The 27901-nt window shown below is 36.3% G+C and overlaps 1 protein-coding gene across 5 annotated transcripts; it reads right to left on the bottom strand.

Moving 5' to 3' along the window:
* Positions 1-141: 141 nt before the first annotated feature.
* On the bottom strand, positions 142-26631 carry LOC118262475 (uncharacterized). Of its 5 annotated transcripts, none has more exons than XM_035573889.2 (9): positions 21573-26631; positions 19906-20084; positions 15976-16047; positions 13789-13935; positions 13299-13451; positions 13081-13134; positions 12915-13001; positions 12691-12825; positions 142-7596 (listed from the first exon to the last, which is right to left on the bottom strand). In XM_035573889.2, the coding sequence occupies exons 2-9, from the start codon at positions 19996-19998 to the stop codon at positions 6409-6411; spliced, it is 1929 nt and encodes a 642-aa protein (XP_035429782.2). In that variant the 5' UTR covers positions 19999-20084; positions 21573-26631; the 3' UTR covers positions 142-6408. The 5 variants fall into 5 exon arrangements, with proteins under 5 accessions (XP_035429782.2, XP_050560073.1, XP_050560072.1 ...); XM_050704116.1 differs by lacking the exon at positions 21573-26631 and adding an exon at positions 21426-21566; XM_050704115.1 differs by lacking the exon at positions 21573-26631 and adding an exon at positions 20332-21007.
* Between the last annotated feature and the right edge of the window lie 1270 nt (positions 26632-27901).

Below are 27901 nucleotides of genomic sequence, written 5' to 3'. Positions count from 1 at the left end.
GGGAAAATAGGATTGTTAGATCACAGTTTATGTAGCTAATTATATTCACAGTAGCCTGTAAAAAAAAAAATGGAGGAAAGAAATAGGAACATAATAACCTTTGTTCCTACACTGTAGATCGATTAAAATAAAACAACAAGATGGATTTAAAAGGAATATATTCTATTGATTATAAGATTATTATGCATTATTGAGTATTATTAAGCAGAAGTTCACTACTGAATTGAATATATCGTACGCCATTGTAAATGAGGAACTTATAATCTATTTTTAAATGTTTAAATTTTAAGTTAAAAAGATGTTAATGTTGAGTGTGTTCAAAAATCTATTGAGATTTACCTGTTACCCGTCTGAAACATAGCTTTGAATTTATAATAAGTATCTCTCACATACTTAATAAGATATATATAGTTAATACTGACTAGACAGGTATCAGCAAAGAATTTTAGAACGCCTTTTTAAAACCGTACTCTGTCTCTCCCTCACTTATTTGGTAATATTGACTGGATAGGTAACTGCAAAGACTAATAAATTTTTTACCATGCCTATTTTATATTTATATTGTTTAAAAACGGTATCGGGATTGTCCCTAATCAATTAGGTAATGTATTTTTAAATGCTTAAATATTTTAAGTTCAATTTGCTTTGAATTAATTATAAGTATCTCTCACATACTTCATAACAGGTACGGTATACAGGTAATCGTGACTAGACAGGTAACAGGTAAATCTCAATAGATTTTTGAACACACTCAACATTAACATCTTTTTAAAACGGCAGTATCGGGGCTCTCCCCGACTTATTTGGTTATAGTGACTAGATAGGTAACTGCAAAGACTGATATTTTATGAAAATGCATACGTCATATTTGTATTGTTTGAAAACGATTCCGGGAATATCTGTTTTCATTCACGCAAGTTACATTTTCATTTTTTAATATCGTTATTTCTTCTTTATTAGGTAATGAAGACTAAAATAGTACTGGGTAACAGCAAACAGTAGTTGATTTTTGACCAAACTTATTTTGAATTTATGTATTTTTTTATGTTACCGGAGTTGTCCCTCATTTGCAATAGCGTTTTTATGTTAATAGGTACATACTGACAATCTTTGTCGCTATATTTGATAAATCTATGAATACTATTGAGATATGATATTACAATCATATTACTCATACATAACACATGTAATGCAGTTCCTTTTTCCAATAAACGTCTTTACTCCTTTTCTATGCCTAATTTAACATTGGAAAAATACATATTTTTATCCCTATGCCATAAAAATATGGTGGTTGCATGTAATCGTGCATTACTAACCAATGATGTCTGCTCAGTAATTCTTTTTCTTTTATAATATAACTTGTATCAAAGAAGATAGTACATAGTAGTAGACGTATAGCAATAATAATACATCCACAATGATTATTTAAATGCACTTGATATCTAACTCTTCCAATTAACAGCTTTCCTACTTAGCATTGTTATTAAAATAATAATATCAGAGTACATATAATTATAGACACATATTAGAGTAAGGTACTCGCACCTAAGGCGTGGCCGTGGGCCACATTAGGTGCAAGTACCTTAATAATGATTTACAATCTATTATTAAATATTTGGTATTCTATAAGCACGCGCATTGAATCTACAGGTGATTTTCTTTACATTAATTATTAGAGTATCAGAAAATTACTTCACTAAAATGTATATAATAAATATCTTAACCGTAAGGTACCAGCCATTATAGAGTATTATTTTATTGATGTAGTTATATAATCAAGTATTTAAAAACATGAGCAAGTAAATGTGTGCGGTACATTGAAACATTTGTGCTTATTATGTCTATTATCTATCTTTAAATATATGTATGTAGTAGAAGTATCATAATTATTTCAAACTACAATCACAATTCATTTTAAATACATATGTGTGTTTATTTCCTTAACAATAAAAAATCAATGGTTATCAGTCATTTCCATTGATGTCTCTCAGTTTTGATACTAGATAGATTTTCTAGATTTTCTCATAGTCATATTCTCACTCGAAATATACTGGGTGAGCTGACGCCGTCGCTATATCATGTGTACTATCTACTCGTATATCTGTTTCACTTAAATTAAAATTCTGCAATCATGTGTGTACTTAGCCATGCTTATATCTTTTTTCATTAAAATTACAATTAGAAATGATTGGTTATAATAATATTTGAATGTAATACTTATGATACTATTCATTATAATAAATATGCTTACGTAAATACAAGTAGAACGATTACTATAACATTCAATATTATATATTATACTTAGCTAACACTTAATATATGTACTTATATCCTAATATAAATATAAATAACAAGCTGGAAAAGTAAATAATACTTATTGACTTTTGAAAGAGAGAATAATAAAATGGATATAATAAATTTTGTAAAGAGGTTAGGATAGTTAGTTTTTGTTCAATATTAATTTAGGTTTATTATAACGCCAATCAGTCGTTTTCAGTTCGAAGAAGAATTTTGAAGAATCGTTAATTTTAAAAAGCTTCCAATCATAATATAACTGGGGTTTAAATAGTTTTAGCACTGAGTTTTATTCAGACTTTAAGTTACCCTATTTGGAGTTACCAGGACCTAATGCCTAGTACTTCTACTGAGTAGGTAATTAATTATAAGTTACTATCGCTACCACTAATCCATTACAAATTGTGGATATCACATATTTTTGAAATTTTGGCTTTAAGATTAAGGTTATACCTACTTGAATTTTATTCCCAAATCAAAATATGTAATATTAATTTTATGCTTTTTTTTAGTTAAAAGTAATTTGAAATGTATTGTTTAATTTTACTTAATTATGTTTTATTTTTTAATCTGAAATTGATTTATCACAAAATACCGCCGTATTTAGAGTGATTTAATGGTTACTTAACCCAATCCTTCATTATTAAAGTACAGTTTAAGTAATCATTAAATGACTCTGAGTACGGCAGTTAGTTACGAATTATTTAATTTATTCTTTAAAAATTTTTAATGAAGGTTTTACGCCAAAAAGCGTTGCGTTTACGCAGTTTTAAATGCCTTTTGTAAAAAGACAGATATTTATATTTAAAATCATCACAAATTTAGAAAATATTTTTCATCACAAGAAAATTCGTCGTAGAAATAAGTCGGTACGTATAAAATAGTTTTGCGAAAATATGCCAATAAAAAGGAATTATTAATCCTAAAAGTTATTTAAAAACTCGAATATTAATCTTAAATAATATTAACCTTTCGTATGCCGAGGATTCCGGGATATAAGACAACAATAAAAACACATTGGTGTCTCATATCGATGCGGCACACAAACGGTTAATTTTCATCCTTACTTATAAAATCCTAATATTATAATCATTAATAGGTGATTAAACAAAATAATAACGATTTTGTGCTTATTGAACACGCGACGTAGGTACTATACCGCAGTAGGTGTTATTTTGCTCAATAGCTTTTTTCAGCCTTAAAAGACCAACTACTTTTTTCAGTCCTAAAAGACCAACTACTTTTGCTTATATTATAGACTTATATTTCTATTTCATACGTACCTTTATAAATCCTATATATAGACTCCCATTACATAGGATTTATAAAGATATGTATATTTAATACTAATTATACTTATGTAATTACGGACATTTATCTTGTTTCATTAACAAGTAGTTTTGAAAGCACATTACATCATACATTTCCACTAGGTAATATAAAACAACTATAAAAGTCTTTCTTCACTTATGAATAATAATCACAGTTTGCTTATTTTTAGTTGATGCACTCCTCCGCACGGTCCAGTTTGTATAAGATACATCCACACACCTGACAGAGTCCGTTTCAGTTATGAACAAAGTTTTGGCCAGACTTTCCTAAAATTGTGAGATTCATGTAACTCTGTCTCACTTTTCCTGGTCTTAAAGAATACCCATTCCGATGGCATTACATTCAAATAACATATCCTTATGTATTTATACACAAACTATACCATTGCAAGCGATTGAAGTGTATATTATCAATTAGGTGGTGCTGTGATCAGTTTAAGGGCTTTGTCGAAATTATCGTAATCGATAATTGCTTCCTCTTTTGGTCTTCTCAGTTCTGCCGGATCTTTATAGCAGATGTGAAGAAAGAAGGAAATAATTATACATAATTCAAAATTAAGCTTAGATCTTATCCCGAAGCACTCATCGGTGTTCAGGCCGATCCGTGTTTTAACAGAAAAGACAAACCAATTATTAAAACAAATATACAGGAAATTAAGAATAATTTTTTTGGATACTTTTGAAGATGTTATTGGTCGGTGCAGTTCGGTACAGTTGTGCTAGAAACAATTAGACATACGGAAATAAAAAAAGGATCCTGCTCAAATGAGACGAGCTTGGGAAAATATTCGAATGTGAAATGTTACCCGAATAGTTAGTGAGGTTGTGGGCGCATGCGCGAGTTTTTCGGCCTAGTTAGTGACGAGGCCGACGCGATTTATACTGTGGCCGCGGCCGTCGGTGTCGCGGTGTGCGTGCCGGTGTACCGGTGCCTGTGTGTGTGTGTGTGTTTGGCAGTAGGACGCGCACTGCGACCTAGATCACGTTAGTAGTACCCGGACACACCGATATCCCGAATGACCAACTAGATGGTATTATATGTTGGATGTCTTTCACATTGTCTCAATTCGTACAGCATGTTCGTGCAGCAGCATTCATGACGTTGATCTACCAATTATTACGATTTTATTTTTAGTTATTGACTATTTTGTGTTATCAGATGGATTCCAAATGCATTTGAGTAATTAAATTTATAAATCGCACATCATCTGAGCAGAGATCCATGGAAATAAAATTCGACTAAACTGGCAACCAACCTGTATCCGACATGAGAGTATTCCATGGACATACCTGGTGTCTTAATATTATAGATGGAGTTAAATAGAAATAAGTGGATATTCCTTAAATAAGTGTCTCTGGAATAGTTCAAAGGTAACCATGGGAATACTCTGTTCCAGCCTGATCGATATTGATGTTAAAACAGGCTGGGTGTGACTGGCAAACTCAACGAATGGGTCTCCGGCAACTTACTGCCGCCAAAAGGTAGCGACACGGAGACACATACATTGAGCAGCTAGGGGATGGACAAATGTTCCAGGGCTATCAGGGCCATCACAAGCATAACCCTCAGCATATTCTGAAATACTTCCATCCCCCGAGTCTCCTTCTAGCACTCTTGCGAATCTCCCCTCAAACCAGTCAATTAAGGCCAGAATGAGGTGGGAGCGCTGTTCCTCGTCAGTTCTCACTCCGGTCACTAGGACGATCCGGAGATGAAGAACGACACTCCCGGGAGTCAGGTCCGTGGGGTCGCCACTGCCCAACAGCTCGCCACCAGCTGCCTTGCGGACTTAGAAAATTTGAGCAGTAGTCAGTAATTAAATACTGTCAATGAAATGCATACTGACATTGTTACGTTTAGTCCCTAAACACATTAGTTTTAAGCTACATATTTCAACTAGCGAGTATAGGTACTCCTAGGACTTCGTGACCTATTTTTGATTTTTATCGGTGGAATTTTTAATTCTTTGGCCCTTGATCACTATACCTAATACATGATATGTTGAAATTATTAAGTTTTATAAAATATATTTGTAATAAATTACATGAAATTCGATTCAGTTATGCATTTTCTTTCACTACAAACATTAATAGTAACAAAAGAATTTAGTACCGTACATAAGCAATAAATTCTATCTATCAATAAAACTAGTCAATTAAGTAAGGCACAATATTATCTGAATAAGTTCAGGTACGTATGTACCTGGTTAGATCAATTTTAAAAATACTATAAAGTTCAGTCTCGACATAATTTTCAAATGTATACGAAAATTCTTTAAGAATTCATATGGGGGCAGTCTTTATCAGAAACCGATTGGCAGCACCAGCACCACCGTCTATTTTGTTGAGCCAGTGCTGCTTCACTCTGATCCAGCCAGCGTTCAACATTAGCTCTTGTTACTCTTAAGTCATACCTCTCACTGACTGGATCTAGCGGTTCAGATTTAATCACGATTTCTGAGTCTAAGTCAGATACATTTTCTTGAAAGTCCTCTAAAGGAAAGACATTCTTCTCTTCACATGCCTCTTCTTCTGAAGGGTTGGGATGAGGGAACATTTCCAAGTCTGCTGATCTATTAATTGGAATGCTCAAGAATTCCTCATCATGTGGAGGAGGCAGTCGAATAGGCATTGGAAAGCCTGCTTTTGGAGTTTTAGGTGGCACCCTTGGAACTCGAGGTGGTTCTTGAACACTTTCAAGAGTAGCGATTTCCGTAGTACTTGATCCTGGAAGTTCCTCTTCTAATTCGATTTTTACCCACGAATTACTTTGAGGCCTATGTCATATGCTACATTCTTGAATGTAATAGCTCATTAGTAAGCATGACCGTACAAAATTCTCATCAGACAAAATTTTGGCTAATTGACATATAATGGAAAATAATTTACCTTTCGGTAGTTGGAGCTGTTTGTTACAAATGTCTATACATTGTTTTACCTGTTTGTTGATGGTGGATGTATGTAAAAATCGTTTAAATGAAATTCTTTTTCGTAATCTTTTGTTTTCATTATCTCGGTCTTGCACAAAAATACTAAACTTAGCTTTACTAAAAATTGGATTTAAACAAAAACTCATACCAGCCAAAGTTAAGCCCGTATGAGAGCGACGCACTATACTTTTAAATTTGTAAATTATATTTCTCTTCTCCGAGAATGTAATGCCATCGCAATAGGGCCGATTTGCGTATATTAATGCATCCGATATTTTTAAACCATTTGGCCTATAATCTTGTTCCTGCCAAAGAACGTACCCGCTATTTGTATCGCAGAAAGTGTACTCATAGAATTTTCTACTCCCTTGTTCATTGACTTGTTGGAACTCTCCTGTGTGCGGATGCTCCTTATCTAGCATAACGGTGACGATTCGAGCGACGTGATACCCCGGGTCCGATAATAAAAGTCCCGCCCGCGTGTGGAGTCTAACGTGCACGCCGGCAAGCAGGTGTTCCTTATCGGGAATGTAGAGTTCATGCGCTCCGCTGGTTATTTTAGCATCATGCTGAATATTGGGTCCAGATTCCTCGCAGGATAGAGGAGCCATTGCCCAAATCAATCCAGGGAAGATAAATCTAAGACATTGCCACCGGCGAAGGAGTTCAAGAGTCAAGCCAACACATGTAGAACTAGGTCGGTAAATAGTTGGTCTGAATCTCTGATATAACTCATACACCGAGCTATCTGCAACATCAACATTTTGTGTATAATCATGGAACTGCATAAAGTTGGTTATGGAATCGTAATTAAGACTGGTTAATAATCTACGGAGAATATTCTCCATTGCGGCTACGAGTATCTTGTAAGTCTCGTCAGTTAATTCTAACGGTTTTATTTCCGGACCCCATTGACTTTTTGGTAATATTCGGTTTACTCCAGAGTTGGTCAAGTTTATCATTTCAGGGAATTGGTAGCTGGAGATAGCTGGAGCGTCAGAAGTCGCCGATATTAGTCGCTCGTAGTAGTCGCCCTCCACCTTGAAACAAAAACTCTTGTTAATTCATTAATAAAGCAAAATGAAAAGAAATTGCATTTGTACCTTAACAACCGTGCACATAAAAATCATTCGTACAGGATATAGTGGAATTCGTGAGCAATATTTGTAAAAGTTTCTAGATTCTACGTCTTACGATACTGAGGGTAGAAGGGTGTGATGCAATCAAAGGTGTACTTAAATGTATGTAATAATGAAAGTGTGGAAACGTTATTTTATTTGTGAACTAAAACGTAATTAAAATGTCTGGAACAGTAAAAAAAAACTTCGCTATTGATAATATATTACCTACAGACCTTCCTAACGAAATAAGCGAACGGTAACTCTGTCAGATACCCTACTCTGTAATATAAGACTGAGTATTTATATAAAACAACAATTTTGCCTTGTGTTTTTAAGTAGGCGTTTTTAGACTTAAGATTTATCTGTACCGATCATAATATTTGAAATCAAAGTCGCTTTCAGCCGTCAGTTACGGTCAGTTTGTGTTTTGGTTCAATCTTTTAATGTGTAACATATTTTGATGTGTTATTTTAATACAAAAACTTAGGCGTGCGAAGCCGTGGGCAGAAAACTATAATAATAATATAATAAATAGAGAAACGTTTGTACTAACTTTTACACAAATGTCATATGTGTTTTCTAAGTTTATTTGTTTCTTTATTTACAAACAAGCTGATGCCCGCGGTTTCGCTCGCGTAGATTACTGACTTTGTGACTAAACTAGGAAATGTCATTTAAAATACTATACAGAACGATATTATATTTCGTAATAAATGCACATTTATTACTAGAAGATAATATTGATGGTCATTTCGTGTATAATCCGAATTAACAATATTTAAAATAATATGTTAAACTCATTATGACATCCTTTATTTTTGTCCGTTAAGTTGTATGTATTAAGTTTATTGGTAAGGAATTTAGTACGTGTATTTTTGTTACAAGTTATATGTTTCAAACTACTCACGGATTGCATAGGTAGGTTAGTAAGTAGTAGTTAATATTTATATGAAAACCAAGAACCAGATCTGATAAATCTACAAAAACGCAAAACCGGTAAAAAGACAATTGAAAAGACACACATAAAAACAATTTACAATATACATATTATAATTGTATGCATTAATACTTATTAACACTTTTAAGATCGAATTAACAAATACTTCGTTTTTACAGTAAAACCAAAAAAAGTTAATTTTTCCGTAGTCACCACAATATTGAAGTTTCTTATCGACGACCAGTTTCCTATGGAAACGCTAGTACTAACCGATGTTCAAGAAATGGTCCTCGGCTAGACAAAATAGATTTTCGGATGACAATAATTTAAAACAGCATTAAATCTATAGCTTGAAAAGGAAACATGAGAAAAATCGTGGAAGTCCGAGTAAATCATTTCAAAAAATTAAAACATCATCGTGCATTAACTATTATGTTATCGGCTTACTCACGTAACTGTTTGACGAGGAACTCGACTAGTTTCAAGCCATGCTAGAGGCTCATATTCATGAGCAGCAGTCCGCGACACACGACGCGGCGATTGTCGCGCTGCTACGAGCCTCTAGCATGGCTTGAAACTAGTCGAGTTCCTCGTCAAACAGTTACGTGAGTAAGCCGATAACATAATAATTAATTTAGTATGTCTCACGAAAGTTATAATAAAATTATCATCGTGCATGGAGTGAAAATGATGACTGTCGGTTGGTTTCATTTTCCGTTAAATTGTCGATGTTTTATTACCTGCGATTATTTTTTTCTATAGGAGGACATAAACTAGCAGGGTCCCAGAAACATTCCCACGGAGACGGAGATGCAGGGGCAGGGTTGTGAGCTGGTACTTGTTATCACGTACAAAATACTTCCTACATTTGCATTACCAATAAATGAAGAATGTGTAATAAAATTGTGACGATGATGTGGAATTTAGTTTATGAAATGTTCAGACACAGAAATGCTTTGCTGCATAAAATTCGCTGCGTGTTTGCAATGCATCTGCGTGGGCAATAGTCGCTAGCTTGACTGTAGCTACCTGTACTTGTTCGTAATGATCGGTTCTGGGCTGCACAGGAGGATCTCTTACTGTGGCCGACATGACCCTCGAGTGGCGTCAGCCTACACAGCGGCCCCGGGTTGAAGGCAAATGTTTTTTCTACCTCGACAGTAGTCATTACCGCGAACCCCAGAGTCGGAATACTTCCTCCCGTATGTGTACGTTCTCTCGTTCGCGACCGCAGATCTCTGCCCAAAGTTTTGCCTAAAAAATATTCGACGGTAACACAAGATGAGAGAAGAATTCTTATGATTTGCTATTTATTACAATCACTATGAGTAAATTTTTAAAGTTAAACATAATCATATTTTTACCCGGAAATTTTGAAATACGATCAGTCAATAGTTACAATTCAGTTGTATCCAGATTGTATAAGACATGTTGAGAAGTTACATAACTAAATCTTCGTATTTTTCAACGTTCCTCAGTGTTCGAATCGTATATCTTCCTTAAATTACACTTCTACTTCTAACTGATTACCTATGAAATTAATTTGCCTACAACTACAAAATACTACTAGTTCCGACGTTATACCATTTACTTGTACATAGTTGGCTGAAATCAAAACTTGCAAAATGCTTTTTATAGGTATAGTATCGGATTTTATTTTACGTGTAAACAAAAAGCTCCTAGCTTCCATGTGACTATAAAAAACTACCATTAATAAAAAGTGTCCATTATGCATAAACCAATTCTCTATACAATCTTGTAGTACCAGTTCAACTATAAATTTATTTCTTTTCAGCCGTCGCGACTTTATCCAGTAATTCCTGTATTGACAGAAAAGGCACATACATGTTTGCGCAGAAGGCGAAATGACTCCCATTCATAGCGCACTAGATTCGCAAACGTGTCAAGGGGCCCATTGTGCTCGCGCCAGACACTTATCTACCTTTGCGAACACGTGTGCGACTCACCTATTTTAATCCAAGGACCTCTTTTTGTCGCAATTGTAACTGAATTTTTATTGCATATCCGAATGGGGACTATAATTTATTTTAAAATATTATTATAAGTTTAACTGTCCAACGAATGGTGCGGTAGAAAATGTGTTGTACCTAGAGTTGAGCAAGCCTATCATCTTCCTGTTTCTATGCGGATAGGTATGTCAAATGTCTTTCTGGATAGACTTACGAATCTGATAATAAGATGTCGCTGGCTCCTATTTAACCGAAAGTCATAGGCTATCTTATCGTAATTGGGTCTGTAATTGCGAGTGCGGCATAAGTCGTGACGTGCGAGACAGGAATGCGCAAATCATAACACGCGGCGTGTGAACCGACCCAATGGACGAAGTCAGATAGTCTGAGCAACTTCGCGACAGAAGCCTGATATCGGGCCATTGACTAACTTTTAAGAATTAAGCAGATAACATTGCTTGATTTATAAATAATTACGCTTACACTCATTAACTCAGTAAATCTAAAAATATCCATTTAATTATATCACGGCACGAGATATGATTTCGATTTTATTTTACTCGGTTTTGAGGCAAACCGACACTTTTCGTTACCGAAATTTTTCGTGGCTGAACATACAATATACACAACAATAAAACGATAGGGTCGCACCGTCCCCGCGCCATAAGCGCGCGGGCGTGTTCTTCAAATAATTCATTTACAGCAGTGTGCCCCTGATGTAAAAGCGCTGTGCAGCGGAGCGGGCTCCGTGAGCATGTAGGCCACCTAGTTCGGCAGCCCCCTCCCTACTGGCCCCAACCCTGCCCCCTTCGGAGCAGCACGTAGCCCACCCCAAGGGATCCCGTGCCCCCGCGACCTATTTATTTCCTGCTATACGTGAGCCGTTCGAGCCCATCCTTTGTGGGCCGCATCTTGAGCGAACTACTGGGATCTTTGAATTTTTTTACTAGTATCATGAATATAGTAGGTATTGTATTGTTATTACTACACACAATCATCCTTCAGTTAGGCACTAGGTACGTTAAAGTTTTTATCTATTTTGAGCTGCGATAGAGCCACGGCGGCGGTAGTCAAAATATTTTTTATTTATGTTGTGTGCGGCACAAAGTATCGAGAGGGGAAAGTAAAATAGATAAACGTTGGTATTTCGTTCGAAGAAGAAACAGAAACTTTCTCCTTCATGTGTTCTCTAGAGATTACAACTTTGATATAAGTGGCGACCTCCTTACTGTGGACAATGGATTGCTTTGTTTCCTATGAACCTGTTATCAAAATATCTTAACTTTAACCTCACCGCAAATTATATTGAAATGAAAATGTATTTATAGAGTTTAAAATTTGTCGCAATGTGCTACCTAATACGGATCTCCTAAAACTCGCCGCGAGACACACGGCTCGTGCAACTTTCCAACAAATATATCTCTTTTTTTAAGTGGGGGAAATTAAATTACGATGTTCAGAGAAGACCTATCCATATCGAATAGAAAATAAAAATGGTTTCTTCACAACAAGAGCATCTTTTAACTTGTGTCAATAAAGTTCCTATAATACCTATGCGATAAATAGTGGGAAATATATTTTTTTCTCTTCTTTGCTTTGATAAAGAAAATTAACTAATGACTTCTTATCAGATTGTCATTGATAATGTAACGGATATTATAGTTTTCAAAGGCTCTGATTGGTTAGTTTATTAGAGCCGGCCAATCAGAGCGTCAAACGCGCTCTTGTTTCGATTACTTTAAACGTAAAGCAAACTCATACTAAGGGTACTGTATAAGTCTAGTTACATGAATTATAGAAACAAAACGTCACACAGATATCGCATGGAACCTATATGTGAAGTTTTAAATAAAAATCTCGTACTTAAGTGGACGTAGGTGAGTTATCATTATTATACTTTAGTGATATTTTTTCCGTAGACGTAGGTATAGTAGGTAACCCTAAACTGTTACATTGAATATTTTAACAGAAATATTAAGGTCTATCTCAATTTACTGATCCTTCTTCTTTGACTTGACTATACTCCGTTGGTAAAAGTCATAAAGGACTGAAATCGGTGTTCATATATTATACATATGAGTAAAATATGTCTTGAATAAAACCTACCTCTTTCCTGTATCTCTCATCTTCCTCGTCAAGAACCAACTCCAAGATTCCTTTTGGTTCTTGTTCTTGGTCCTGTAATGATCTGACCAGCGCATCGTGCAGTTCCTGCGGTTCTTCGTCCAAAGTTTCTTTGCTCTAAATTACACAAACATTGATTATGAATAATTTAATCAAGAAGTTCATATCCCATATATTGCTGTGTTGCGAGATTGAGAGAAACTTACGGTTTTTAAGTCGGTTCTTGTAGATGTGTATGGTGTATGTGTAGAGGTGGAGGCTCGGCTGATATAATTCGTGGCTGTCTCTTTTCTCTAAATAACACAAATTAATAAAGGTATTAGAACATTAATGCTAGCTTCCATGTTTACTTTATAAAATATCAAAACTTACCACTTCAATAGTACCAGGTGCTTGCCTTGATGCATTTCTTTGCAGTCCGCTTGGCTAAATAAGAAAAAGATATCATGTTACTATCGTCAAGAGTTCTTACTTTTACATTATAACGTAGTATGTGTTAGAAAAAATATTATAATTTAGCATTGTGTGATACGACGTATCCTTAAAGAGTCAGTTATTAAGTTTTATCTTAATTAAACTCAGGTGCCTACCCCTGCAACAGCCAAATCCTCTTGGGACATCTTAACTTCAGCTATTTGTGCTGTTTCTTCTTCCGAATCGTCTTCAAATTCGACTTCAGCCGACTCGTCGATCAGTGTTTTGTCGTCAGGAATGTCGAGTAAAACCATCTCGAATTGTGGCGGCTAAATGAGACAAATGATTGTACTATGAATTCTTTGAAAAATACCAGACGTTAGGTACATTTTAAGAGTAATTGCTACATCAAAATTAAAGAGTTTTGTATAAGTAAAATGATATATAGGCGACATATTTTGGAAGGAAAGTAGCAGATAAGTAAGATTGGTACTTTCACCAACCCACCTGCTGCTACCAAGCCACTACATCTGACAAACTGACACCAATTTATAATCTCTTGGGATTTGGTTGTCACATTGCCGGATTTAGTTTAAGTATTACGTTTTCGATGCCTATGATGCCTTCATTTTAAAACAAGCTAGTGAGATTATTTTTCCTAATTACCTCAGGTTCAGGTTCAGGTTCAGTATCTGAAAACTCGTCGTCACTCGGTTGCTGTTGGGCGTTCTCTACGTCTGCACATACTAATCTGTCCGCAATTATCGCGGCCTCTCGGAACACTTGTGGTTTCTCAGGTCCTTCGTACTGAACCTGTACAAAATAAGTATTTGTACTTACCATAATTGAACAATTAACTATGAATTTAACTATTCTCATTCGTGGGAGAGCCCCGCTTCAATGGGCCGCCTCGACTAGAGTATTTCACAACTTTGGCCACTATATCGCCTGGTTGGAGACGACCAGCAGGCGCATCCTATTCAACTCCTTAACACTTAGGTTGGTACAAGGAACCTGAAGCGTTTCGTGCAAGTAACGATGGTGCTTCGCCGATTGTATTGAGGTACGATGATGACAAGGACTAAGGGTAATTAAGTTGTCCAATTCTCCCGCAAACTCACCGAAATGTATGCTAGCAATGCACTTATAACTTCCCTGGTGTTGCGGGTGTTTATGGATGGTGGCTCACCATCAGGCGATCCTACTCCTCGTTTGTCACCATATCCTATCAAAAATCTCCAAGTCTGTATGCTACATAAGCTTTTTTAACTCTAGTCGTTCTAGCTGTAGGTTAGGTTACAATTTGGCTTACAAAGCAAAGTTACCTATTGGCTAATATAAAATAATTATACGGAATGTTTATTAATATTTCAATACAGCGCATTGTTGTTTACTTTTGATGATATGGCATCAATAGTTTCCGTATATCTCAACAAAAAATATGCGGACTAATGTCCTAGATATATAATATAAACCGTTCTACAGGTATTTTATGAACCTGCAATAATCTGGGTTGAAAGTTATAAATATAATTACTAGGTCATGGACTAGGTCTGAGACCAATCGATGTACTAATGCCACTAGCGATATAACTTATTTTTTGAAAATCTGATCACAGATGGTAGCTTCGCGAAACGTCATTAATTTAATCATTAGATCATCATCAGGGTAAATTAGGGGTACATTGAGAATTTCAAAATTCCAATATTTCCAATCGATATATTGAACATGACAAATATGGATCCCGTTCACTGAACGAGAGCAATAAATCATGGTAAGTGTATGTTCATTGAAATAAAAATTGATTTGAACAAATTGAGTGTGCGGTACCTTAGACCGAGCATATTGAATTTTCAATCTCGATAGCCGTGTGTAGTCAATCGGTTGGAAAATTCACTTTCAACCTCAGCTCATATTAGTGAAGTATCGTAAAAGCTTGGGGCTGTTCGTTCGATACTTAATTTGACGCTTAGTAAATACCGAATCGGTTGAATGGGTCCTATTTGATCTAACACTAACTCTGCCAGTTTGGTCTGTTCCTAGGTCTTCAAGTCAAAAGTTAGGGTAATTTTAGAAACTGAAATTATGGACCATTTTGTTTACTAAATCGGAAAAATCAGTATTAAAATTGAAATGAGTATTAAAGATGAGATTTTCTTTTACCTAGTCAAGCCACTATTTAGTAGCTACCTTCAAACACAATAAATGTTTGAAGGTAGCTACTAAATATAGGTACATTGATAGAGACTAACGGTTTCTATGATGAAAATACATTAATATTTTGTCTCTTCCCGTTTATAAAGGGTACAAGGAACAATACCATCTATATCTGGTCTGCTAAGATTCAATTTTGAATAGAAAATTTCTTAGCGCCCTATATTCAGATGGTATAGAATTTTAATGAATCAATTGTGGAGTCGTACGGCGCTGCATTCGTTTGAGAAAATTCAATGAGGTCGACCTAAATTTCTTCGAAGTACTTATTCTGAATCTTTATTTCTTCTTTTAATTTGATTTTACTGATGTTCTGCAATATCTTCTCTATAAATGCTCATTGCAATCGTTCTAGGTTCCACATTGCTAACTCGTATGCTTAATTTATTTGGAGCTAAGTGAATCTAGACTGTTTTCAGGAGTTAATAGATTTCAAAATTAAATGATGGTTTTCTAAAGAGAAATTTTGGCTACCTATACCTTTATTTTTTTTTCTTTTATTCTCAATGTAGATAAATCTAAATTGTGTGATATTTTTTCCCAATTGTGTCATGAGTTCTACAGAAATCCTTTACTGTACTCGGGAATTGAACCCCAGTCGACAAATAACATATCAATATATATTTCTGGTTGACTTACCTTCTCTCCTGCTATATGGTACGTTTCAATAGTGGGCTGAATACTTTCCTCCTCGCAGGGGCAAATGCTCAACTGTAACAAAGGAAACGCCTTATCTAGTGTGCCTAGCAACTATATTTTTTTAATGGAAGTTAGAGTATGTATGTAATATAAAAAAAAAAAACAATTAAGACTGGAACCTACTGTCTTTAAGTATGGCATTCAACTGTTGAGATATGTTTGTGCAATAACAGTTTTAGGTTTAACAGGGTCGTTTCAATTTTAAGGTATTGTACAATTTTGAGTGAGTAGGTGCCTACTATAAATGAAAATATATTTATTTAGGACGATATTACCTGTTTGAGCATTAAAATTAAATTAAGAATTTATAAACTAAATATTTTATTTAAAATCCTATTAGAATTTTTTGAGACTCTAGTAGCGGATGGGAGACTCTTTGCTCGGCCACTCTAGCTGCTAACAGTTGGTACATAGAGTGCACTCTGTAGAGTAGTAGCACTGCATGTGCATTGCGCAGACTGCATTAACTTGGTTTCAAGTAACGTCAACAAACTTTTACTTTTGCACTCGCGGCTGCTTATTTCATTTTAACTGCAGCAGTTTGTGTTGTAACAGTGCTAATTGCTGTATTATATCTACCTATGGGTTGTTTGTGAGTAATTAGTAGGGAGGAATACTAATTCGATAAAGCAGCTATATCGTATTAATTAGGTCCGCTTTGTGTTCTATAAAGTATGTCGCATGATAACGTGACCCCACTGACTCGCGCTAGGCCGAACCAATTCTGTGCGTTAACCGTTTTCGGTGCGAGCCGAATTATCGACGACTTCTGCTAACATAGCGGACAAATGCCGCATAAACCATTGCAGCGTTGCCATAGAGATACCATTTCTTTCGGGCCCATTGGGGCCTTAAGGGTCTTTTTCCCATGAAGCGTGTGCCACTTTCGGTTACGACGTTTTGACTTTAAAGAACGAAGAGGCGGAGAAGTGCCAAGTGCGCGGGGCGAGGGGGGCCTTAGACGCGCATACGTATAGAGTATAGAGTATAGAACACAATGCGGCATCGCTCTGCGTCGACGTGGTCTGCGCGCCAGCGTAGTAGCCGCCGCGGTTGTCATAAATATACTTAACATGGCAGTCGGTGCTGGCATAACACAGCCGACCGAAGCACAAGATGCCGTCCCCAGGTGAGTGCTGCTACGCGTCCACATCCACTTCCTTCACTTTTATCGGCGATTTTCCTTTTTTAATTTTGGCGTAATTCTTTTTTTGCTAGCGAAATTTCTCAGTAACTTCTACTCGTGTTATTGAATCATTGTTATCGTTTGCTCTTATCAAATGCCGCGTGTAAAGCCAAATCATTGAATTTCCTGAATTTACTTTTCTAAATTCGGCTACATTTTTGTTTTGCATTTCCATTTATTTTGGGTGATCAGCGGTTGGTTAGCGGAGTTTTGTGGCGTTACCGTGTCGTGAATAGTAGGGTAGTATTTATGTACGCAGAAGACACGTTCTGTTTACTACGGCAGCGCGCGGGCGGCGGGCGGGCAGCGGTCGCTCACGCCGCGCGCCGCGTCATGTGCCGTTCTATCCGAGTGCGCGCTTATCATTGTGTTCCGCATATCGTTACACCGTTATCACTGGCGGCTCGTGGTGGCGTGTTCAAGGCATTTTCAGTACCTACGTTGTCGCCTATCTAATATTTGTTTAACACGATTTATACGGCGCCCGCCAAACCTATTACCGTAGCGTACCAGCATACACAAATTGTGCGGCTTGAAAGTAACGGAGGGTAGTTAGGATACGAGCACGAAACAAAGAAAACAAAATAATTCCGAGCAGGTACATTGTATAACGCTTGATATGTAACGCGAGTCGGCGCGGAATGCATTGTTTGATAATAATATGAATGGGCCGCGTGCTAGTATGGATCTCATTGCTCCACAATTATAAATAATATTCAATGTTCACTCCATTCGGTGTTGAACGTAAATTGCTGTTCGTTTGTGTACCATTAACACGAAGCGTTGCTTTGTGTCAATTGAATTCAATTTGTCAAGTAGTCACAGCTATCTTCCTATGTAACTCATTGTTAGGTAGGTATAGATAATAAACAAAACCATTGAATTCCTTTTCAAAAGCAGAAGAACGATTTTATTAATAAAATCTTAAGTAATTATTAGCACTGTCTTTATAACGGCTACGCTTTATTTCTGGTTTTAAAAACTATTTAATTAGCAAAATTACTCATTGTACCTAATTGACATATTTTATACACGTTGAAAATGTTCTAAGTAGTTGAGTAAAGTATAATTTGTATTATACTTTACCCAACTACTGAGAATTGTCACAATTGTCTTGTATAGTCATGGCTACAAGTTCACAATGCTTGCTATTGCAGAATGGCGATTTTGAATCTTATTTGCACAAGCATTTGGTAGTAAATTGTACTTTCTGCCAATAAAGAATCTAATCCAAAATTGTAGTAAAAGGTAAACTTAATAGACAGCAATTTAACTGTTTCATTTTTTTTTAATCCAAATAGTAATCTCTGAAAGCCTACAAAAAAAACTATTTTTCGTAGGTTTTCAAATTGAAATAACTTTATGACTTTTCTAATAAGTAGTGTTCTGAGACAAAGTTCCGAACTGACTCTTATTTATTAAAAAAATCTGTAGAAATTAAAAAAACATTATGAGCATATTGATTCATGCATATTTACTTACATATTTGGTTGTATATATACTTACCATGCAGAACTAAAGTCAAAGGCACACAAAAAATAAAACAAAAAAGTAAATATTTGTAAAATAAAACAATAAAAATAAACAAAAACAATATTTATTCAATATAAAAATAAATAAAAACATCAGTTCTTTCCTGCCTAATTTGCTACGAGCCTTATATTTAAAAAAAAGTTAATTTCCTTTGTTTAGGCAAGTTGTCTCACTATGGTAGAAATACTCCATGGTAAAATTACACCATGAACATTTATAATGTCTACAAATATCATTGGAATGTTCATATTGCAGTCTGAGACTTCACATTGAGACTTTTAAGATAATTCTCATTTATCTACAGCATTGAGACTTAACCACCTACATGTAGAGATTTCTAGAGACTGCATAGTACATACAGTATCTACTGCAGTCTCTAAACATTACATTATGTTAAACAGTTTCATAGTTTTATGAGAATTTTTCATAACTGTATTTGGGAACTTCAGTAACAGTTCATATTTAGCCTCCCTCAAGTATGTATAAGTAGTTCAGTATATTTAGGAAGAGTCTACAGAGACCCCACCAAATTGTAAATTCCCTTTGTACTATTTAAACTTAAAATAGTACCATTGAGACTTAACTATTTAATTCCTACAATCAGGATGGAATTTAAATTATTTGTTTCCTAATTCTACTAAACCTCTGGTGCCCACCAGAAAATTGAAGTCAATTTGTTCATGCACCTAAATCTTGGTTGATCCCCTCTGTAGGCTTGCATACAGGAGTTGAACTGGCCAAACCTTTTCATGCATGTGTGAAGCAATATTCCAAAACATAAAACAAAAAATAAAATAATTATCTACAATTTAGAAATAATAAAATAAATAAATATCATACTTAATTGTACCCAAAAGATGGAGTCCTTTCTCTGTAGATGGTGACTTGGGTACATGATCTAGGATTATAACCATGTACTTAGTTTGTAATACTGGTATGATGGAAATACTGCTATCTGCATACTAAGTAGATGCAAAATGCCCAGTAATATGTTAAAACTGGACTGCAAATACCCTGGTAGTAACATAGGCTCGCCCCACTGATGCCAGGCTATGGACTGTCTGCTCTGTTCATGTATGAACAGTGAGCCAGTTCACAGCACATACTGTAATTATAAATTAACCTGAAAAAATCAATAACCTATTGCTTACCTCGTAGAAATCGTCTTCCAGGCGGAGTGGCCTGCTGACGGTCAGTATGTGGGGCTTGGCCGGTTTCTTGTTTGCGTCATTTTGCGTGGCCATCTTGCTAACTAGCGGGCAGGTGGCAGCTACTGCAGCTAGTCTGGTTTCTATGAGTAAGGCCCAAGTATTACGTGGTCTGCTTACACCTAAGGACAAAATGAAACCCATCATTATCAAATTAACTGATATCCTCTGTGTCCTGGGTGATGAGCACCTGTAGTCGCTGACTTGCGGATCAGGGTTCACGATAAAAATACATACCTAGTCCCGTATCTCGCGTTCAGATGAGAATACTTAGCGTCCCGCGTGACTACGGCCCGTTGCCATAAATTTTGGCATTATTAGAGTGCACGAAAGTACCGCGGTAAGGTCGATGACGAAGACTGAACTCACCAGCTTAAGTTGATCCCCGTCGCCCCTGTGCGCGCGCCGATCACTGTTTAAGATGGCTCCGAAGCACCGCGCGACGCTACTTTTCGTGGTTCTTAACGTTTTGGGCGACGCGTAACGCCAGCTATGAGTTGCGTTAGTAGCTGCGCATTACGGTGCCCTAGTTATTTCGGGTGCCGTCCTAGATACCACGAGGCCGAAATGCTGTTTTCATAATCAGCAGCGTATTTTATTCGATGGGGCCGCGATGGGCTACCCGGCGTCGCAGATACTGACTTGGATCGTTAACACCGCGTCACGTCCGCCGCGCAGCCGCTCGTGACATGCGCTCTGCGCCGTTTGCCGGACCAATCTCTGCACTCCCCTCACTGAAAATTATATCGATCGAAAAATGGCGGCGGCGTCCCTTGTACCTCGCACCGTTCCAATATGGCACCTACATGCTTCATTATCAACCTAATATTATATTTTATATCCTAATTCCTAATGGGGTAGACGATGATGTACATACCACGGCCTTTGGCCCTTCTATCCCTATTGTACAACCTAAGTCACCTAATTTACCATGTCTATTATTTATAAATAATATTTGGTTATAAATAAAACGTTTATGTTTTATTTATTATGATATTGAGTAATATCAAATATTTTATTAAGTTTTTTTCCCACCACCATTAAAATACTTTTAATATATCTAACAATGGTCATATTACTGGAACCTATTTAGGATGGTACAGCCTGTAAGCCTGGAAGTAAAATTTAGGCTCCAGGCCATTAATGTAATAATTGAGAAGCTAAACTAGACGCACATCCCAAGGCAGAGCTGTGCAATAGGTAGATTGAGCTGGTAGCACAGCAGCGCGCCGCGCGCCGGCCTCGAGGCTCGGGCCCGCGGAGCCCAAGGAGAAGGGGAGGTGATATGCCATTTAGTCCAAAGTAAGCCAAGGCCGGTCTGGTGGGGATAACGCTTACACGTGTGACCTACATAGACGCCGAGGGGCTACGGAAACGCACGACGGAGCACGACGAGCGCGCGCCCCGTCACCAAGTGCCGAGCCAACTGATCAATATCGACACTATCACGACCACATACTTACTCTAAGCCGCTCTAAGACGGCAGCGTTTTCCTCGCCGTCCGCCTTCACTGCACGCCAGTCGCCGCTCCTAACCCCAGCAGCACACCCACGGGCTTTCTTTGTGACTGCACGTGAATTACAACACGTGTCTATACTACGGTCACTGACCTTATAATTTATTTGCATAGGAGCCACCGGATCCGTCCTCCCACGGCCGCAGATCACCAATTTTCCACTTAATCACTATTTAATACGTCACACGCTGTTTCGTAGGCACAGACTTAGTGCTCTACGGTGCAGTACTAAAATATGCCCCCTAAGGTAGGTAGTTGCCCATAGTTGATCAAAGGTGGCGCACGGCAGCCCGGAGTGCATCGATCGCGATTACATCACCACCCGCGTCCTTTCTCTGCGCGCGCAGCACGCCCCGTGCCCCCCTCCCCGGCCCGCGAGCCGCGTCCCTCTCGCAGCAAACGCCATGGCTCTCCGCTACGTGCCGCCATTCGGACTGTGGTCGTCGTCGGCTCCGGTCGTGCTCTTGGAACAGTCTGAACCACAGTGGAAGTTTAACTTTAGTTCAACATTTTCAAACTTAGTTTTTGTTCGTGCAATGTGAGGCGCGGTAACATTAACTGGAAATAGGGACTTGTAGTGATCGTAAATCAACTTTAAAGTGAATAAAAATATTTTATCTCGGTTTTAAAAATTTGTGAGATGTCCGCGACCTACTTTTGCAACTTCCGTATAGTCGAGTTTCAACTTCGCGTTTTTTCTCAATCGTTCAAAAAGTTACAAGTTTAGGAAATTCGGTCCGCGTTCGGTAGTGCGCTCATAGAACAATTAACTAGTAATATTTTTCCTTCTGCTTTGTCATGTGACTCGCGCCTCGCAGTAACAGTTCGCGCACGTGTCGCGTATACGTTTAATATTTTAATTACAGTTGGTGCTGAACATTGCTGAAAAATGAAGACTTGAAGAAAGAAAAATAATAATATGTCAGTTGTGTCGGGGGGAGGAATTGACTCGACTTTTTAAATACAAGTCAGTCTTTTTCTCTCTCCTATATGACTGGCATACAATCATCAGTTATCATCCACATGCTGCGCCTGAGTTCTCCGTCGCTCCGCTCTCAGCTTGGCTATGTCCGCAGTGACGTCAGGGATTACGCAAGCTGTTATTTGATTCGGCTGCGAAATCACTGAATTTTCTGCTTGAGACAAGGCCGTTTTTAGAAGATCATCGCCGAATTTTATATTGTTAACTGTAAATTTATTTTGTACTATATCTGTCTTCTGCTTCAGGTATCTATGTCGTAACAGTCGGTTTGAGTCATTGCACCGAATGACGAAATCGAAATAATCGTCGGCGCGGCACGCTCGTGGCGGGAATTGGGCAATCTGCGAGCGAACGGATGTCTTGCCCCGCACCGCGCGCTCCGCACTCGCTCCGCTGCCTAAAATTTAAACTTGGTCGAAGACGCAACTCAACGGACATCAACAAATTTTAAACTTGTTAAATTTTCCTTTTTGTTACAGCACGCATCACTGCGAGCCGACGGCGAGCGGCGGCCTCTATTTTTATAACCTACGCGCCTATTGCGATTGATGTTAAGCTATTTGTCACTATGCTAACTATGTACTATGCATTGCGATTTAATAAAACTGTTTTTATTGAAAATCTACTTGTTTTTACTGGTTCTTATTTTTTATTTTGGTATTATTATTTTGACCCTATACACTGAACATGGTAAAGAAAATAATTAAATGAATAGAAGAAATATTCACAAACACACAGAACACTTTAGAGTTACACTGAACAGGTACAAAGTTAGTGGGTGGCTCCTCCTGGGCCCGCCCTCAACGGTTGCGGCCCAATAGCGAGCCGTATCCTTGTCCTTGGTAACCTTCAAGGCTTCCGTAAAACCTCACTCTCAGACAGCTTAGAAAAAACACAATAGCTAAGCGAATGAATAGTCTTATAAATAATGCCGCTATTATCAGCAAGGAACAATACACTATTTACTCGTACGATAGTAATTCAAAATAACCGTTATTGGTAAAATGCTTCAAGCGAATTTAATCTGCCATTCATTTCAAAATTGTAAAGACTGAATCAAGTAAAACTAAATTATTGACTGAATGAACTTCTCTACTCACATCTACACCGCAGACAAACTGACTAACACAATGTAGGCATGTGAGATTATAATGACGAAGTAACGCTACATAAAGTTTCTTCGATAATAATCAGATCAAAGAATGCAATAAAAGAACGATAGTAATTAATATTAAACTGATTTAAAACAATCTAAAGTATAATAATAACAAAATCGATCGTTGAACCAAGACACGAGTCGGTGATAACGGTAATACAATTTTTTATACCTACATTGATAACCTAAATTCGTGGGTAAGGCAGGAAATGGAACTGCAGTCAGATGCTCAGAATACGTTATAAGGTCTACCTCATACGGTAATTTGTATATGTTAATAATAATAATGACCACGTTGATAACAGTACAAACCACATTGTTAGCTGTTTACTAAAATATTTCAAATGTAACGTCGGAGGAATTTTATGGGACTTGTGAGTTATTGGAATTTTATGGAAGTTAGTTAACTTCCATAAAATTCACGACAACACGTGGTAAATCAAGCAGGAAGCTTAGACATTTAGTGGTAAGGAGAAAAAAGTAGGAAACATATAAATAGAACCGAAACGAGTAAGAAATAACTATCAATGACGATGAACAACTAAATACGGTAATAGGAATGCATCGGTGCAAAAGTGAATATTCATAAAAAGCTATAAACATAAACGGTAATAAGTTGCAACCGTAAAATTAATTGTTTACGCAAATAAACAGTTATAGTATTAAATTTAAATGTAGTTAGAAGTCTGTCTATATAAAAATATGACCAATTCATAGCGTGGCAAAATACGGCACCAGAGCTATGTAATAAAATAATTATACCTAACAATATGTACTGCAGTAATAAAACAAAAGATTTACAACTACAAACTTTTAGTAAAATCAAAAATTTATTTTAATAACAATAAACAAACAGATTTGTTTCATTAGCGCAGAAACTGTTAGATGAACTTAATGAAATTTCAAACTCAAATCAAACTCAGATCATTATTAATTTTCTGCTTGTTAGAGAGTTATTTAAATTAACACAATAGACCAAAGATGCTGATGCATCGGGTGATAATTTTGTCTTATATTATAAAACATACACAAACATAACCTAGACCAATTTAAACACATTACAAAATCTACATTGAAACTAACTAGATCCACTAACGAGTGAAGAGGATTAGAGTAATTAGTGTCACCATTCATTCGTTTAGTTAGAACAAAGGGAACCTTTTGGGTTTTAAACTTCGATTCATCAATGCGGGTTTCAGTAACTTTCTAATTAGACGTAAAATGACCATCTAAACCGTGACTGACTTCGATTTCAGAAAATTTATAGTGGAATTTCCAAGCTAATAAAAATTAAGCTGTTTAGAAAGAAAGAAAAAGCTGTGAAGGGAAAAATTTTAAAAAGGTATTTTTATTTATATGTAGTTACATACTAAATTCTTTATTAGATCTATTGGACACTCTATCGATTGATGAAAATTGTACGAAAATGTATCCAGCAGTTTTAGTGTTTATCTCATTCGGATGGGCTAACGGAGAGAGTGTGAGGACCTTGTTTTATAATACAGTAATAGTGATTTGTTATTTAAATAGAAGAGATGTTTAAAAATAAAGAGACAGTGACAGGAGGAAATCTATGAGTGGATGTTTTGAGAAACCATTGGAGGTAGGAGTTGAAAGTGATAGATATGTAGTGGAAGATAAAACTGTGAGAAAAGTGATGTAGGGTATAATGAACATAGCCTATAAAAGACCAATGGGTAAATATTCTACTAGTAATACGTTCAATAGCAATAAACTGCTATGCATAAAATAAAACGTGGATATACAACAAGAAGATAAAAGAAAAAAGCTTTACTTAGATCTCAAATAAAAACATCTAATTATGGCCATAAAAATAAAAGGCAATGATTACAATTATAAACATATTTTTATTTAAATTAAAACAAAAGATACAGGTATAGTAATAATTAACTATGATCCACATTTAGATCTTGAATAACAGGTTGTATATGACTTATTAAACGGCAATATTATAATAAATACTGAGGAAATTCTAAGATGTTACACACAAAAAATATCATATTATAAACAGATATAAACACACAATTTAATTTGATAATAAAATAAAATTCTCGGAATGAAATAGTATTTTTTTATACCATAAAGACCTCTCTGTATCCCAAAATCTAATATGACAAAGGCACCTATCAAGAGTAGGTACTCTGAATACGGTCTCTTCATCTCTTTGGCCAATCTATTTGAAAGTGAATAAATTATCAATCAATTCTGAGTTAACTTGTAATACTTGTACGTGATTCAAATGAGTCATCATCCCTTGGAGCGGCCAACGGAACTCAATGGTCCAAATCGATGGATTTCAGCTTGATAGGGGTCGTTTGATTCGTATTTACTGTGAGAGTGACATTAGATTCATCAAAATATAAAAATAACAAAACTAAAAGAAAATAAAATAAAAAAAGGTAATTTAAAAAACTAAAAAACCCGACTGCGTTTCTTTATAATATGAAAATGAAAAAACCCTAAAACAAGAAATTCATCGAAATATTGTCAAGAATGTCACTTTAGACCTGTATATAAGTACATGTGCTCAGTTTCACCTTTATCTAGCTGATAATTGTTATCAGAAAACTAAAATAGGCCGTTGAAGTTTTAAAAGAGTAGTGCTACGTTTACTATTCGACCACGTTTATGAAAGTCGGTCAAAATTTCGACTGTTGTTCTTAATGCAGCCATTTGCTTAAGCAAAGCTCGTTTCGCTTCGAAGCGTCGATTTCTCTCGGAAAAGAATGCAAGCACTTCTTGATTAGAAATACATTTTGGTAATGAAATGGTAAGTTTAAATATTTTCGACGGACAAAAAGAAGGTTCTACATCTGATCAGTAATAAATTGACGATTAACAGACCACCAGCCCTGATATATAGTGATTAAAACTTTATAGACAGCTAATACATACATAATAATCTATCGGATGTAATATAAAAGTTCCCACATACTGGGCACAATTTCAGCCTCTGTGCCAATACTGAGAAATTTTCGTAAATCTGTAAAATGCCCACGGCGACTGAAACCGATTGTTGTTTCATAAGAGTTAGTTTTAATCGAATCTCAGAATCTCAGTCACCTTTTACAGCAGGTGTCCTTATTGGTGATGGTCTTCTTGGAGCCTCATTATACAAATATTAATTCATTTTTATCAGATCTATCTAGACTATTTCGTCTCTATAGAGATAGAGGATAGAGACAGTATTTTAATGGCAACCGTTATATGGAGCAATCACTAATTCTTCCTTCTAGACCAATATGACTATTTAACTAATTATCAAAGTATGGACAGAATGGAAAATTACAGAAGGTATTCGCAATAAAAGTCTAAGGAGCAGAAATCTTCGTCCGCTCATTCAATGGACAGATAGATACAAAGAGTGGCTTCAAGGAGGATAAAGCCACCTTTTGTCTGCTGCGCACAGCGTTGTCATTGCTTCCAGTAATCTTTCAATTTGTTCGCGCTCATCCTGTCTCTCATTGTAACGAACTAGCACTTGTATCGTCCGTCAGCCGCCTGTTAGTACGACACTATTTTTATACAAGATCCTATTATAAATTATACTTTCTCAGGCTATGGAATAGCACTCACACTTCATAAAGAGTTCGGTATTTCTTATCTGAGAACTTGAAGAAGAGTACTTTGAAGAACCACATAAGTTGGAGAAGCCATTTAAACTTGCTATGAAACGGTGATGATATTATTCAGGTCCTAAGGTAAGGGAGATGGTGTAGATGATGATAGTTTTTGTAAAATAATAAATGTAGATTAAGTAAACACAAAGTAGACTGCAATTTGCAAAAAATAGTGGTTTAAAAGAATTTATTTTTCTTAGTTCTAGATCTGGCAGTCACTGGAAAAAGTAACATAATCCATATATTTGGATTATAAAATATGCCATGCCATGTCTACATATATTTAAAAAATGGACGGTTCCATAGTCGGTTAGGTCGTAGGTCAAAATGCAGGACAATAAATACTTTCTCTCCTCTTTCCGGCCAATTATCTACTTAGGAATACTTAATTGGTTCATTGGGCACAATGGTTACTGCCGGGCAAAGGGGTACAGTGTTCGATATCCGGTAGGGAAACTTAATTGGACATTTGGATTTTGATAATGTTACTAATAATGTTGTTGAGAGCACTCAGTTTTCATACTTAGGTAGTTAGTATTGTCTGTAATAGAAGAATAGTGTAATTCTCAAAAATAGATATTTAATTATTTTGTGAAATCTTCCAAAAAGTGGATATCGTAAGTTCTGAAAAGTTTCAGGGTGTA

The sequence above is a fragment of the Spodoptera frugiperda genome, chromosome 25 (genome assembly GCF_023101765.2).
Source record: "Spodoptera frugiperda isolate SF20-4 chromosome 25, AGI-APGP_CSIRO_Sfru_2.0, whole genome shotgun sequence".
In the NCBI taxonomy this organism is placed as follows: Eukaryota; Metazoa; Arthropoda; class Insecta; order Lepidoptera; family Noctuidae; genus Spodoptera; species Spodoptera frugiperda.
The sequence above is the reverse complement of the archived record's forward strand: the minus strand, read 5'-3'. Positions and strand labels throughout refer to the sequence as shown.

Bases quoted from the DNA above. Each gene is read 5' to 3' on its own strand.
- LOC118262475 (XM_035573889.2), bottom strand. From the start codon at position 19,998: ATGGCCACGCAAAATGACGCAAACAAGAAACCGGCCAAGCCCCACATA. The intron at 16,048-19,905 runs GTAAGCAATAGG...CCTTTGTTACAG, and splicing joins TGGAAGACGATTTCTACGAG to TTGAGCATTTGCCCCTGCGA. The intron at 13,135-13,298 runs GTAGGCACCTGA...TTTCTTATTTAG, and splicing joins AGGATTTGGCTGTTGCAGGG to CCAAGCGGACTGCAAAGAAA.